The following is a 14632-nucleotide window of genomic DNA, read 5'->3' as shown; positions in this document are numbered from 1 at the left end:
ATCAGATCCTCTAGTCCCACCTCCCACCCGAGGGGGCCTTTCAAGCACTGCCCCTCGAAACAGGTGTTAGAACTGTTTTTTGTTGTTTATTTGCTTGCTTGCTTGTTTGCTTGAGATGTGTAGCTCTGGCTGGTTTGGAATAGAATGGCTCTGCCTACCAAGTGCTCAGATTAAGTGCATCAACAACCATTCCGTCATCCTCAGCACTTTAAACTACCCGGAACCCCAGATTTTCAAGGTAATACCAGTAGAAACCAGGGAAGAAAAGACATCTTTAAATAATATCTGTATGGTTGAGACATTCAGGAACCAACAGAACAAACCGATACTTGTGTAAATTCACTCCTTTCCATTGTGAAACATTTTGTTTTTGTGATTACACTGTAATTAGCTTGAAGATATGGAATGTGATCATTAAGAATTGTATTGAATGTCTGTATGGGCATTTTCTTTCGTGACTCTTACCTGATCTTTTGGCTGTCTTAACCTCTGCCCCAGAGTTGCTAGTTTTAGTATTAAGAGAGCAGGTTCTTAAGCTCCTTTCCTGGATTTGGATCCTGGTGCTTGTGTTATCGTTTTTCTAACCTTGAACACATAAGTAGAGTTCTCAGTGCTTCAGTTTTTCTCTCTGTAAACCTGTACTAAAGACATGCAGTGGTCAGGTCAGGACCTTGTGTGCCTCAAGGCCGCGTGATTACATGGATGTTATACATGGATGTTATACATGTCAAGTTCCCAAAAGTTGTACCCTTTTCTGCTTCAGCACCATCTCTGGGTGCCCGTTTTTGCACATATTGAGCCATTAATAAAACTTCCTCAAATGCAGCTTTCCTTATAGATGTGATCCGTCTGTCATCATGGTTCTCCTAGCTCTTATTTTTTATTAAATAACTTACTTAGTCATCAGCAATCTTTACGGACTTGATTGCGACGCATTTGTGCTCACAGAGATAAGCAGGGCGGCTGCAGGAGTTTAGTCTAAGACCACTCATCCGATAGAAATGCCTGGAGAGATATCCAAGCAGAGTATCTACTTCTTTAAAATTTGCCCTTAGTTTTCAAGATATGTAAGCAGACAAGGTGAGCATTCTCTAGAGCAGTGGTTCTCAACCTTTCTAATGCTGTGACCCTTTAATACAGTTCCTCGTGTTGTGTAATTATTTCCTCAAGCATGTAATTATTTCCATTGCTACTTCACAACTATAATTTTGCTCCTGTTATGGATTGTAATGTAAATCGCTGGTATACAGGATGATATGCGGCCCCACAGGTCGAGAACTGCTGCTCTAGGACATTAGATGTGTAGATCTTAGCTCAGACTCTCTAGAGAGTGAACGTATAGGGAAGTCGTCTGCTGATCAGAGCTCTGTTTTCATCTGTTTTACATCTCATTCTGTGGGTCAGCTTTGGTTGGGAGACTGAGTCTCCCAACAGACATATGAGGTCTTTTTTCCCAAGAGGAAGTGGGTCCCAGGAAGAGGTCACCGGCACCCGGCATCTGTGTAACTAACTGGTCTGTGCACCTTTGCCTTTTCCCATCAGTGCTCATGAGTGAGTGCAGTGACGCAGGCCATGGTGGGACAGAACTTTCCTGGGCTAGGACTGGGAGAGCTGGGTGTGGCTCTGTGGCACAGGGGCATGCCTGGTGATTCTGCAAGTAGGCAATTGTCTATGCCAGTTGCAAACTGCATTTAAATAAGCCCTGTTGGGTGGGAGGCTATCGTTAGGAAGCAAGCCCAGACCCGTCACTTTTTCCAGTGGTTCAGTAGTTGTCTCTGCTCTTCCCATCCTTGGATCCTTGCTGCTGACTCACTGTGTGGCTGGCTTTGTTTTTATTGGAGTAAACAGTGCTAAATATGTGACTCATGGCTGCAGTCTCCATTGCCTTGAGACCTCTGTCACAGCCTGGTGACAAGAGCCCCAACAGTTTGAAAGGATTTATTAGGACTTCTATGTCAGTAGGCTTTATGGAAAGTGAAAGTTAACTGAGGTATATTAGGACTTATTCTTTTGGCTCTTCTGACACATTCAGGAAATTGGAGTAGTGTAGAATTAAAGCACGCATACCCTGTCCATCCTGGTTTCTCCACGATACACGCCGTGTGTGTCTCATTGTTCCTGCACAGCGGGAATGGCAGTGGAAACCCTTGGAAGCCCTCGCTCTGCTGCTCCTCACTTGACAGCAATCTCTGGGCAGACTGAGTTCTTGGAAATTTAGGGTTTGTTTTTCTAACTGGTAAAATGAAGATTGGTAAGTATAGTAGTAGGATTATGGGGGGGCGGTGTGCAGGGCGTTTGTGGTGCCAGGAGCCTGATGGGCAAGTTCTGTGCCTGAGGTGTGCCAGGGTCCTGGTGTTCATGTTGTGTATGAGTTCCTGGGTCTTTCCTGTAGTCTCTGATTGTATTTGAATTTTAGAACAAACTGTTTTAGCCAGTGTTAGTGTAACTCGGATGCAGAGTGGTAAGCATGCTCTGTACGTAACATGGACTGGTTACATGGAGCAGTGTAGCAATAATTCTCTTTGCGGTCGTGTGTTTATAGTCTGCTCAGGTAGGAGAAAGTAGATTGAAAAGCAGATTCCTGAAGGTTTGTATTAAATTCTTGGTCTATCATAAGAACAGGTAGGGTATCAACCAGTAAGTTCCTCCTCAGAGTAGAGCCTAGTACCTCTGTTCCGGCCTCTGTGGACCCAGAGCTGCACTGACCGCAAGGCATGCATTCTGGTCATCAGTTAGGGAGAGGACAAACACAAAAGCATTTGTAGAGAGAGATTTAGGCTTCTGTTGAGCATCTCAGCTTACGCAGCACATTCTATGTCCTGTCTCTGGATCCCTCACAAAAACCCATGAACCCGTACTGTATTTTGTGTTTGGTAATTAAACTTCAAACAAGGAGACCTTGCAAGCCGGGCAATGCCTGCAGGTGCTCTCAGTTATAATTTTCTTTGCAGAGGCCTCTGCAGCCCTGTTCCCCTGCTGGTTCCCTCAGCCTTCCTCTGAGGACCTTGTCTCCAGTTCCGCTCCTTCGTCTCTTCCCTTTACCGTCCTCTCCTCGGCCGTCAGCATGGGCACGAGCCCGGCATACCCACTATGCCGCTCTGCCTTTAAACCTGCATAGGGCACTGGGGCCGAGTCTTCGTGTTTTTCCTGTGTTTTCTGCAGTCTGCTAGACTTTTCAATACATGTGATGATGCATAAATGTCTTTCTTCTGAAAGATCCGTTGCATCCAGGGATAGGTGGAGTGGAAAGTGAGTGGCAGCATGCCAGCCCCTCTCCTTTCACCTCACATCCTTCTGATGGAATCCTTCCGGTGCCTTTTATAGATACATATGTATCGACATTGATTAGTTTTCATTTTGTCACTCTATCTTGGAAATCTTTCTTCATGTCAGTATGTGCTGATTTTTAACACTGAAGTTTCACAGCGTGAGTGAGTTGTAACTCATTTATCTGGTCTCCTATTGATCATCGTTTAAACTCTAACATTTTCGGCCACAGTAAACAGCCTTGGTAGCTAATCACACACTATATACAAGCATTTCGTTACAGTTCCCGCAAGTAGGATGATTGATTCTGAAAGTGTATTTATTTAACTATGTGATACAAATGACCAAATCATCCTGCTGAATGCTATAATCTACCTGTCTGCATCAGAGTAGGTAGGAACTACCCGTTTCTCTGCATTTGCTATTACCATTCTCACAAATCTGTGCCAGCGTAAAGTTTGCTTATTTGTCTGCCTGTCTATTTATTTATTTTGGCCTGGTACGGTGGCACACACCTGTAACTCAGGCAGTTCAGAGGTGGAGGCTGGAGGATCAGTAGTTCAAGGCCAGCTTAGGCTACTCGAGACCCTCTATTTCAAAGAAAACAAAACTTAAAAAAAATAATATGTATTCATTACTGAGTGGAAGGGTCCACATCTTTATCGGTCATTTGCATTCCTTCTCTGAACTGTATTGATCCACATGCCATTTGTCCAGGGAGATGACCTCTGTGTCCAGGAAGAGATAGCCTCTTTTCCTTTCAGAAAAGGAAAGGAACAGACAGCAAGTGCGAAGTCCAGGCAGGTGCTTTCTGATACTACTCTCACGGTAGTCATCACTGTTTATCACGTATGGTCTGATTAGGCGGAGCTGACAGTATCTAAGGGTGTTCAGAACATCCCAACAGAAGTTGTCTAGCAATATTGGGTGTCTTTTTGTGACCAATTCCGCTGCTCCCTATTGTTGAAAATATGTATGTGTGATCTTCCTTTTTAAGTTTTACTTTGGAGTTACTGTTTGTGTGGTGTCTGTTTGGAAAAACACGTGTGATGTTTCACTTAAGCATGGAGGTGCTGATGATCTTTTGCGTGTTCAGAACAAGGGTTCTCACTTCTTGACGTTATTTATTCATGCTTGGAAATGAAGCTCTGAGAAACTGGAAATCCCATGTTTTATGAATTGTAAGGGTAGGACTTCTGTTGTTTGACAAAGAAAAAAGTACTCTTTAGAATCAAACTAAGGATCTCCCTCTGGCCTTTCCTTTTCTCTCCCTTCTTTTCTACTTCCCTCCCTCCCCCTTCTTCCCTCCATCCCCCTTTTTCCCTTCCTCCCTCCTTCCTTCTTTTCCTCCCTTCCCCCTCCCTCCTTCCTTCCCTCCCTCCCCCCTTTTCCCTCCCTCCCTCCCTCCCTCCCTCCCTCCTTCCTTCCCTCCCTCCCTCCCTCCTTCCTTCCCTCCCTTCCTCCCTCCCTCTTTCCCTTCCTCCCACCCCTTACTTTTCTTCCCCCTCTGTTATATCACACTGGTTGGCCTCAGACTGGTAATCATAGGTGCACACCGGGTATACACAGTCTCTGGTTTGTACAGCTTTAAAGTTTCCAGTACCACCCAACACAGAGACTTGCTTTGAAAGTCAAGTGCACTTTATTTATGGAGTATGCATACAGAAATATTTCTCCCCAAAGAATATGTCTAACCTGTAAAGGTGTGCTTTCCAAATCTCACGTGTGTAGCTAGGGTGAGCTGTGTTGCCTGGGTGCTGCCTTTCACCACAAGGGGATCCTTCCTGCCTGCTGTGTTAGAAGTGCAATATTCAGTTGCTTCTGCTGTAAAATCTGATATCCTCTTGGTTGCCCCACTGTCCCTCAAAAATTAACAAGAGACAGGTGTGGGGAGAAGATTGAGGACTCTGCCTTTAAAGAGACTTCTGGCTCCCTTCGTGAGAGGAACAGACCAGCTAGCTTGTTTTCAGTAGCAGCTGTGCAGTACTCTGGCTTGCTAATGTTTGTTTAAGAAGGGGTGTTGACTAGTTCCGCAGCAAGTAGGAGTGTCTAGTCAGGGCTTTCCTTTCTGTGGAGAAAGTTAGCAGCACACTGACACATCACGCTTCGAACGAGAGAGTCCAGGACCTTCCGCACCGATCCCCACAGAATGATGGGGCAGCTTGTGAAAAGCGGTCAGGACTGGCGTGCACAGCTGGCGGGACTTATGTGCTGTATGGGTTAGTACAGTCGCCCCAGAACGCCTTGCGCAGCGCAGAGTTTGGAAAGGAAAGTTGTGCTACCAGTTGTGGCTTGCAGGGCAGAGCCGATGACTGTGGGGTGCCTTGAGGAATCTGGGGAGAATCTCGACTACCTTTTGGCTTGCCTGAGAGAACTTTGCTTCAGATAGCTGCTCAGAGGCTAAGTCTTTAAGTAGCGCTGACATTTGCGGTGTGCGGCACTAAGTATATTTAACTGTGATTGCTCTTTACTGGGAAATGTAAACAGTGTGAGCGGTGATAACTGCTCTTTGTATGATTTTTTTTCTTATATTCTATTATTTGTATTGGTGTGTTTGTGTATTTTCAGCTACCATGTACTTCATAGGGTGAACATAAATATATATTTTCATTTAAAGCTGATTGTAAATAAGATAATATTAACTAGAGGAATGCTATAAAACTCGATTCAGAATACTAACTGGGCAGTTCCTAAAACCAACAGATCTGGCTAATACACAGGAATGATGGCTGGCTTCTTTGTTGTCATGGCAACAGTGCCCTAAATATAAATCTCAGTGTTAAGCATCCCTGACTGAAATGAGGAAAATCACCATGAGACTTGTAATTGGAAAATTAGATGCTGTAATCCGGCATACTCCCTTTTAAAATGATTCCCTTTTGAAATGATGCACATGTTGGTAAAATTGTTGGTCTTCCCGGGCTTAAGTTCTTTGCCGGATGCAGTGTAGTTACTGTCTTGATCTTGGAGTTGTTGCCATGGTCCTGCTGCAGGGACTTTCTTGTTGAGGATCTCCTCGGTACGGCAAGGCACGCATCTAGGTTTACCATGACTTAAGAGAAGGTTTGGGCTGTTTTCTTTAGAAGATGGCAGCAGAATTCATACATTACACGTCACCAGGTGAGCTTGGTCTTTTACTTAACTCATGCGCTTGCAATGTGGGTCACAGTGCCCAGGGGTTGAGCATCATCTCAGCCTTCTGTGGTGCTTCTGAGCCTCTCTGTGTCCATGCCGCATTTCAGTGGTCAGCTCCTTCTGACGGTTGTGGTCTCTAAGTAAATTGCTTTGTTAAATTTTCTTTCCTGGTGGACCATTTGTGTAAGAAGTCAGCCAGTCCATTTTTAGGTTCTTCCTTTTCGTGCTTCTTAACCTATAGGCTTGATATTTGCTTAATTTAGAAAACAAAACATCCCATTTTAGTTACTATTCCGTACCCAGAGAACAAGAGTTTACATGAAACACATTGGACATGGAACTTTAGGACCTCATATTGTTAGGTGAAGACTAAGTAAATCAATACAGTTTGGAGGATAGTTATAGGAATTTCTTCATTTTCACTTTGTAACTTAATATGGAAGCTGCCTTCTTTTGAATCTTGAGTTTCTTTTTGTAGTGCTCAATTTTAAAGGCAGGACCTTGCTCCACTGAGCCACATTCCCAGCTCCACGTTTTTATAAGGCATTTAAAAACAGTTTAAGAAAACAGTTAGGGTCCCAGGCTGCTAGTTGGACAGGACGATCCAAACATCACAGAAGTAATTTTCATGCCCACTGTTTCGCTGTTTTCTTGCTGCTGGACGCTTAGAGGGCACAGCGGCCCCAGTGGTGTGAGAACTGCCCTTTGGTGCAGCCCTCCATAGTTTGTAATTTGTCCATCATTCACTTTGACCTGCAGGACCCTCTCTGTGCCCCCACCCCCGCCCCAGCTCATCGTCTGTGCTGGGGTGAGTCCTTGGCTTCCATTTGGAAGGTAACAGCACCTGGCGTAGCGTGAGCATGGAAGCATATCCTCCAGATGCCCCACCTTGTTCAATTCTAAGACTTGAAGTTTTCTGTGTGTGGATCATACCAACCTTATTTTATGTTTTCTTTTTTATTTTCTAGATGAGCGGGACAAAGTTCAGAAGAAAACATTTACCAAATGGATCAATCAGCACCTGATGAAGGTGAGTTACTCGCTCACACCCTGGCGCTGTTTTCCACCGGGCAGAGTTGTGGGTGGCGCACACTGTCTGTATGTCAACGGCACGCGCATTTGAGGCACGCGTGTTATCTGGTGTGTGACTGGTGGGGAATGATGGTGGAGGTGGGAGACTAAGTGCTCCTGACCACAGCGTATTTCATGACATTAGTAAAACCTCTTGTTATTAGACGCAAAAAATATTGGCAGTTCAAGGAGTCTTTAATCCTCATTCGTTTGGATTGGGAAAGCTGCATTCTGGAACAAGATGTCTCTCTTTAAGGCTCCAGTTCTGGACTCAGATTTCTTTGGATAGTTGAGGTCAGGTGAGAATGAAATTGGGAATCGTTTTACTTCTTTCTAGGGATTGTATCTTTATTGTTCTGAGAAATAGCTGTGGTTCTTACTATTACTGATGTGCTGTGTGTCACCTTGAGAATTTGATAGACCCTCCAGAAAAGCACACAGAATCTTCCTTATTATTTATAAAATTGTTGAATTCCACTGAAGCCCATGTGCTTTTGAAATGAACTGTTGGTCATTTTCTCCCCCTCTTTTTGTAAAGACCTCTGAAATTTCAATAGGGAATCATTCTGGGCAGGAAGAGTTTTTTTCATTTAAACCACCATACAGTGTAGAGGCAGCACCAGCATCAAAAGTGATTCTGGGGCACCTTCATGTATGTTGTAAATTTTAGGCCAGCAAGGGCTGCATAGTAAAACTCCGTTTAAAAAAATGATTTTAATTTCAGTGACATATCAGAATTATCTGAGAGATTCACCAGTCCCCGTCTCCCCTCCCTTACCAAGCAGCACCCTGTGTCTGGTGATCGTTTGTAGAGAGAGCGCAGTGCTCACTTTCTAGTGAGGAGTCATTGGCAGGGAGCCTGTGTGCTGACAAGGTGAAGATGCTGAGACCTGCTTTATCATGCTTCTGTGAAAGCATCACGGAACGCTTCGTGGATTGAGGAAGAGACCAGTTTTATCTGCCATCTTCCAAGTTTTTGGCCAATCCTGCATGTACCAGGGACTTGTGTTGAATCCTCTCCACAGCATAGAGCAGAGATGGGCTGCAGTCAGCTGTGGGGTATGGAACTTTTGGGCTTAAGCTCCAGGAGGGTATCTATGTTAGTTACTTTTTTATTGTTGTGAGAAGACACCATGACTAACTTGTAAAAGAAAGTCTTTAAGTTGAAGCTTAGGGGTTCAGAAGATTAGAGTCCATGGCCTTCATAGCAAGGAACATGGATGGGAGCAGGCAGGCAGGCGTGATGCTACAGTAGTAACTGAAAGCTTATATCTGGAGACACAGGAGAAGGAGGGAGGGAAGGAGAGAGGGAGGGAAGGAGGAAAGGAGGAAGGAAGGGAGGGAAGCTAGGAGTCTTTTGAAACCTCAAAGCTCTGCCCCAGTGACACACCTTCACAGACGAGGCCGTACCACCTAATCCTTCCTAAACAGTTCCACCAACTGGGAAACAAGTATTCAAACATATGAGTCTATGGCTGCCATTTTCATCCAGGCTACCAGTTTCCCATTTTAGAATGGTTGCTATGGAAGCATCTCTTTGATGAAGAGGCCCTATTACTGCTGCTGACCTCACAGCCTCCATGGTGGTCATTAAGTCACATCAGTGCCAGAGATACATATAACAAAGACGACTATCAAGGGGACCATAAATTATAGCACTAGATGGGTCATTTTTGGGAGCTCTTGTGTGCCAGGCCAGTTGTATTGGGCTACTCGTTGTACCAATGAGTACTCAACACAAGGTTGATGACTACACGTAAGAACATTTTGCTAAAAGTATCCAAATATTAATTAAGTACTTGTGGACTCATTCTTAAACCCATCATTGCTTGTGTCTAGAATATGCATTCTATGTGTAGTTATATATTAATTGTATATATTAAATTGTTCATTCCTGCAGACAGCCCTCTGACATGGCTTAGTCTACTTATTTCACATACATGACCTTTAGGGTTAGATAGGCCACCACGGTTCAGAATCCTCTTTTACCTGGAATGTCTCCTAGAATGTTTAACTCTCCGACTTTCTTGTATATAAAATGAAAATCTCAAAAATTTAAGGCTTAATTATGCAATATATAGTAACACTTGTCAAAATAAGTATTTTACACGCAACAGCCAGTAAATTGGTGTCCGCCTAGCTGCTTCATGCTGTAAGAGCAGGCTAGTTTATTCTGTGGATCCCTTTAGAGGTCAGGATTTTTGTTTAACTTGTGGTCAGGGTATAGTTCATTGGTTCAATGCTTGTTGAGCACACACAAGACCTTGGGCGCAATTTCAAGCACACAAAGAAAACAAAATTAAATTAAAATGATCTCCTATTTAATGTAGAGTCACATTAGGGAGGTAAAGACTGGAATGTGGCCTTAGCTGACTTCTCAGGCTCTGGTTTTAGAGTAGCCCATGCTGGCTGTCACGAGAACCATGAACTGAGGCTGTGGATGTCAAACCCCAGCCATACAAACATCTGCCCCCCCCCCCCCACTTTATTTCTCTCTTAAAGTCACATCATTATCCTGAAGTGAAGAAAAATACATAACATACACGGTATGGCCCATTAGGCTGAGGCAGTTTGCCTCGACCACGTTGCCCATGTTTCCCCTAAGGGTTGAGAGAGGCATGCTGTACTGGGTGGTGACACTGTTTCTGTCCCTGGAACAAATGCTGTTTTCGGTGGCGGTGTGATCATAATTCAGTTAGTAGGAACTAGAAGATAAGTATGTGCGTTTTGGTTAGAAAAACACTGTTAATATTGGGAACATAGTCCCCTGCTGATTTTCTTCTCTTCACTGGACATGTTCCAGGGTGAGACTAGAGTGGGTGCTGGGAGCCCTGTATCTTTCTTCCTTCCTTCAGTCCTTGTAAATTAATGAAAAGTATACTATTTGAAGAGATTTTGTAAAAATCAAAGCATGTTATTTAAGTGTTAAGGCAATGAGATGATGGAAATTACCTGGCATGGTCGGTTGGTCTTCAGAAACTTGTGATACGCGAAAGTAAGCATCACCCGGTGCTTGTGGCTGTTACAGTCGCATGGGAAGCGTTTTTTCCTTAAGATGTTTGATGAGGATTTAAAATGTTTTCTAGAGAAAATAACGGTCTTAGTCTACTGCTATGAAGAGATGCCATGACCAAGGCAACTCTTAAAAGAAAGCATTTGCTTAGGGGCTTGCTTACAGTTTCTGAGTCTGAGAGCATGGCAGTAGGCAGGCATGGTGCTGGAGAAGTGGCTGAGAGCTCAGTCCTGAGCCACAGACAGAGAAAGATACAGACACACAGTATGACTCGGTCTGGCCAGGGATTTTAAATCCTCAATGCCTGCCCCAGTGACACACTTCCTCCAACAATGCCACACCTCCTAATCCATCTAACCCTTTCAAAGAGTTCGACTCCCTGGTGACTAAGCTTTCAAACTTATGAACCTATGGGGTCCATTCTCATTCAGATCACTACAGTAATATTTCTTAGGCTTATTTTTCTGTTTATCAAAACTAATTGGTTCTTGTTTAAAGTAACTAGGCAGATGGGTGAAGCATACTTATTGGGAGCGTTGTCCCTTTGTCGCTGGTGTTTTCTCCAAATACACTTGAATTTTAGAGTTCTGCCTCGCTGTATGAGTGGCTGTGCCTCATGCACACTGACTGTGGCATCTGGCAAGTGTGTCCCTCTGATTCATCATCCTTTCAGATACTTAGAGGAGCAGAATCTGGTCAGCACATTCCTGTCTGCTGTAATTGTTTACCTAGGCAATCATGTCGTGTGAGCATTTATCCATGTGTTAGCATAACTTCAGCTTTGTCACGTGGGTATGGTCGCTCCTGAAAATACTGTGGCTTTATTTAGCTCCATCACCTGGAGGATTGTTTTAAAATGGCAGAATTGTTGGCATTCTCTTAGGAATTCTTTTGCAGCGTTTGTCTGCGACCATCCTGTCTGGGGTACTCTGTGTTTGTAAACTGGAAATCGTATATAACTGCATGTTATTACTGGTCACATGTGAGTCTACTTGCTGTGTTGCTCTCTGATAGCTCACAGGACAATAATCTGAGAAACGGCACCCAAGATTGAAGTACCGTACAGTACAGTACCTATGGCGTGCCTATGGAAGGAAGGAAGCCCTCTGTTCCCAAGGCACTGTAACTGTATCTGTCAGAGACTGCATGGCTCCCTTTACCTGTGGACCTGGCCCCAGGAGAGAGCAGCTGTGTCTTGGAGGATTGGTTTAAGGGTTGACAGTTTCTCTGAAGAGTCTTCTGCAGTGTTCCGCGTGATGTGCTTTCTCCAGGGCCCATCATGCTGCCAGTCACACAGGAAATGTGTTCTTCTGCATCCATCAGTTAAACTGTTTTTTGTTTTCTGCAGCAGTATTGTGTGAACGGTTTATTACAATGCCTTTTTTCCAAATTTTAATTTACCGATATCTAACTTACTGGTTTATTTGGAGAAGAGCACCTGGATTCCAGGGCTGGACCACACTCTGTTAGTATGTGCAGGGCTACTACATGCTAGACAGCCACGGGACTGCAGGCTTTCACCTCCTTTCCTGTCTCTGCAGAGCTGAACTCACTCAGGCAAGAATGTCCTCTGGCACAGAGAAATCAGTGACTTTGTGCCCCGCTGAAGCAATCAGTCCACTCTTTGTTTTTTGATTGGTGACTAGAAGGACATCTAAACACCCAAGCCAAGAGGGAACTGGGCTACAGCGAGAGAGGGGTGGGGAGGAAGAGAGGGGGTGGGGAGGAAGAGAGGGGGGTGGGGAGGAAGAGAGGGGGAGAAGTATGTGGGGAGGGAGGGAAAGAGGGAGGGGAGATAGATAGATAGATAGATAGATAGATAGATAGATAGATAGATAGATAGATAGATAGAGACTATTTGAACATTTCACTTAGGACAGGGGTGTTTTTTAATTACTGGATTTATAAAGGGCCAATGAAAATACAGCAACTGCAGTATTTTGATTTTTAAAATCTTAAAATTCTTAAAATCTACTAATGAGATTTCCACCAGGTGCCCCAGACTTACTGGATAGGCTGTTAAAATACGTGTGACCTCCAGCAGCTTCTGAGTCACTAGTCCTGGGATGGGGCCTGAAAACTTGTGCTCCCAGAAAGTTGCTGAGTGTCCGTTTCTGAGCCAATGCTGAAGCCTCTACTCTACGGCCAGATACCAGGAGAAGGTGGTGCCTATGCCTTTAATCAGAGTACTTGGGAGGCAGAGGCAGGCCGATCTCTGAAGTTCAAGGCCAACTTGGTCTACAAAGCAAGTTCTAGGACAGCTAGGGATGTTACACAGAGAAATCCTGTCTCAAAAAAATTAAAGAAAAAGAAAGGAAGGAAGGAAAAGAAAGGAAGGAAGGAAGGAAGGAAAAGAAAGGAAGGAAGGAAGAAAGAAAGGAAAGAAAGAAAAGGAAAAAAAAGAAGAACCTGCCATAGATAAATGGATCAGTATGCAAATGACCCTCTGAATGTGCACTGTTTGTGTGAGTGTGTGGGTCGACGTGCTTGTTCACATTTGCAAAGGCCAGAGAGCAGTGCCGAGTGCTTTACTCTTACTTTCCACCATATTATCCCGTCAAGAAGTTGCACACACAAACACATATCCTATAAGCATTTTGATGTAGAAAATATAGCGATTAGAAATGGCAGCTCTCTTTCATCGAATCTCAGCAGTACAGGTATACAGTCGTCCATGTGGTGTTTTACCACATTGTTACCGATGTTAGTCATAGTTTATCTAACATTGGTCGAGACCACATGCTAGGGCCTGTTATTTTCCCATCTTACTGCGCTTCATTCTCACGACAGCCATTGTGGGCGCACTGTGATTACTCTGCCCCTGTGTTACAGATGGTAAGCTGATACACAGAGAGCTCCCATGATTTCCCAAGGTTGCACAGCTAGTAATCCATAGGATGGCGTGGAAAAATCAGGCTAAGCAGCGTCCAGAGGGCTGGAGAGAAAGTGAAAATTATAACCCAGGTCTTTTGGTCTCTCTACCATGCTGAAGACTTCGGGATAGACTTGGAGTTGAGTGACCACACCTAGAAAGAGAAAGATGAGTGGCATTGGGACACCTGTTTGCCCTTGCAGCTAGGACTTGATATTTAAGTTATTGTTGCTGTGGAAGCTGCATTTAAGTGAGGACATGTTGGCAGTTCTTTGGAGAAATGTAAGAAACCCAAAGCGTAAGATTTAGAAACAAGTCTTGTCAGTCAGGTTTTTATGATTGTAGGGGACACGTGACAGAGCACGAAGACATCAAAAGGGGACGGGGCTGCATCCACAGTAGGTTTTCATAATGGGAATGTTGATGGGAAAGTATGATGGGGAGCATAGATGAGAGCACACAACATCCCCCATGACCTGTACATGTGTGTGAACAAGCATAGACACATGTCTGTTCCCCACTCTCATACACTGTATGATACAGATACATGCATACATGCAGGTAACACTGGCGCACTCTTTACCCAGGCTGAGCTTTTGTTAATGTCACCTTAATTATGTCTGTTATTGACCCTTGTACTTTGAGCATATTTTAGTTAATTAATCAAATTATTTATTTATGTGTATGAATGTTCAGTCTGCCATCTACCACTTGCATGCAGTACCATAAAATGCCTGAAGAGGGCACCACATCACCCGGAACTGTACGTACAATGGTTGTGAGCCTCTGTGTGGGTTCTGGGAGATGAACCTGGGTATTCTTCATCACTCCGCCGTCTCTTTAACTCTAGTGTATATTCTTTAAAACAGTAATTTGAGCCATTGGGATAAAAGTTATATACATCATGGCTATTTTCCTCTAAACACTTGAAAATGTATGGGAGTTTATCTTTGTATCCACACAGTAATCAGCTATACATTGGTGTCATAGTTAGCGGTGTATTCTGTTGATTGATCTGCATTTTCTCACAGGACAGGATCCAGTCCCGCACTGATACTGTGCTTCGCTCCTTCCCTTTACCACGCTTTAATCAGAAAGAGTTTAATAGCCTTTATGTAAACATTGAACATTGCTAAGTGTGTAGAATGTAGGTTTTTTGTAAGAGCCTCCTAGACAAAGAGAAAACACATGATTTAATCAGTATCTGTGTATGCGTGCTCGGTCTTACATGTTCCTCTGGTCCCAGTGTTACAGACTAAGCCCTGTGAGGGGAA

The 14632-nt window shown here is 44.0% G+C and overlaps 1 protein-coding gene across 19 annotated transcripts in view; it reads left to right on the top strand.

Annotated features, from left to right (window-relative positions):
* Dst (dystonin) overlaps window positions 1-14632 on the top strand; it is a 397254-nt gene that overhangs the window by 158959 nt on the left and 223663 nt on the right. For all 19 annotated transcript variants that reach the window (XM_075980528.1, XM_075980523.1, XM_075980520.1 and 16 more), the window contains one exon: window positions 7371-7432. In XM_075980528.1, coding sequence (XP_075836643.1) covers window positions 7371-7432 — 62 coding nt within the window. The remainder of the gene's footprint in view (window positions 1-7370; window positions 7433-14632) is intronic.

Source organism: Microtus pennsylvanicus, chromosome 7, assembly GCF_037038515.1.
Source record: "Microtus pennsylvanicus isolate mMicPen1 chromosome 7, mMicPen1.hap1, whole genome shotgun sequence".
Taxonomy (NCBI): Eukaryota; Metazoa; Chordata; class Mammalia; order Rodentia; family Cricetidae; genus Microtus; species Microtus pennsylvanicus.
Note: the sequence above shows the minus strand (reverse complement) of the source record. Positions and strands in the feature narration are given on the sequence as shown.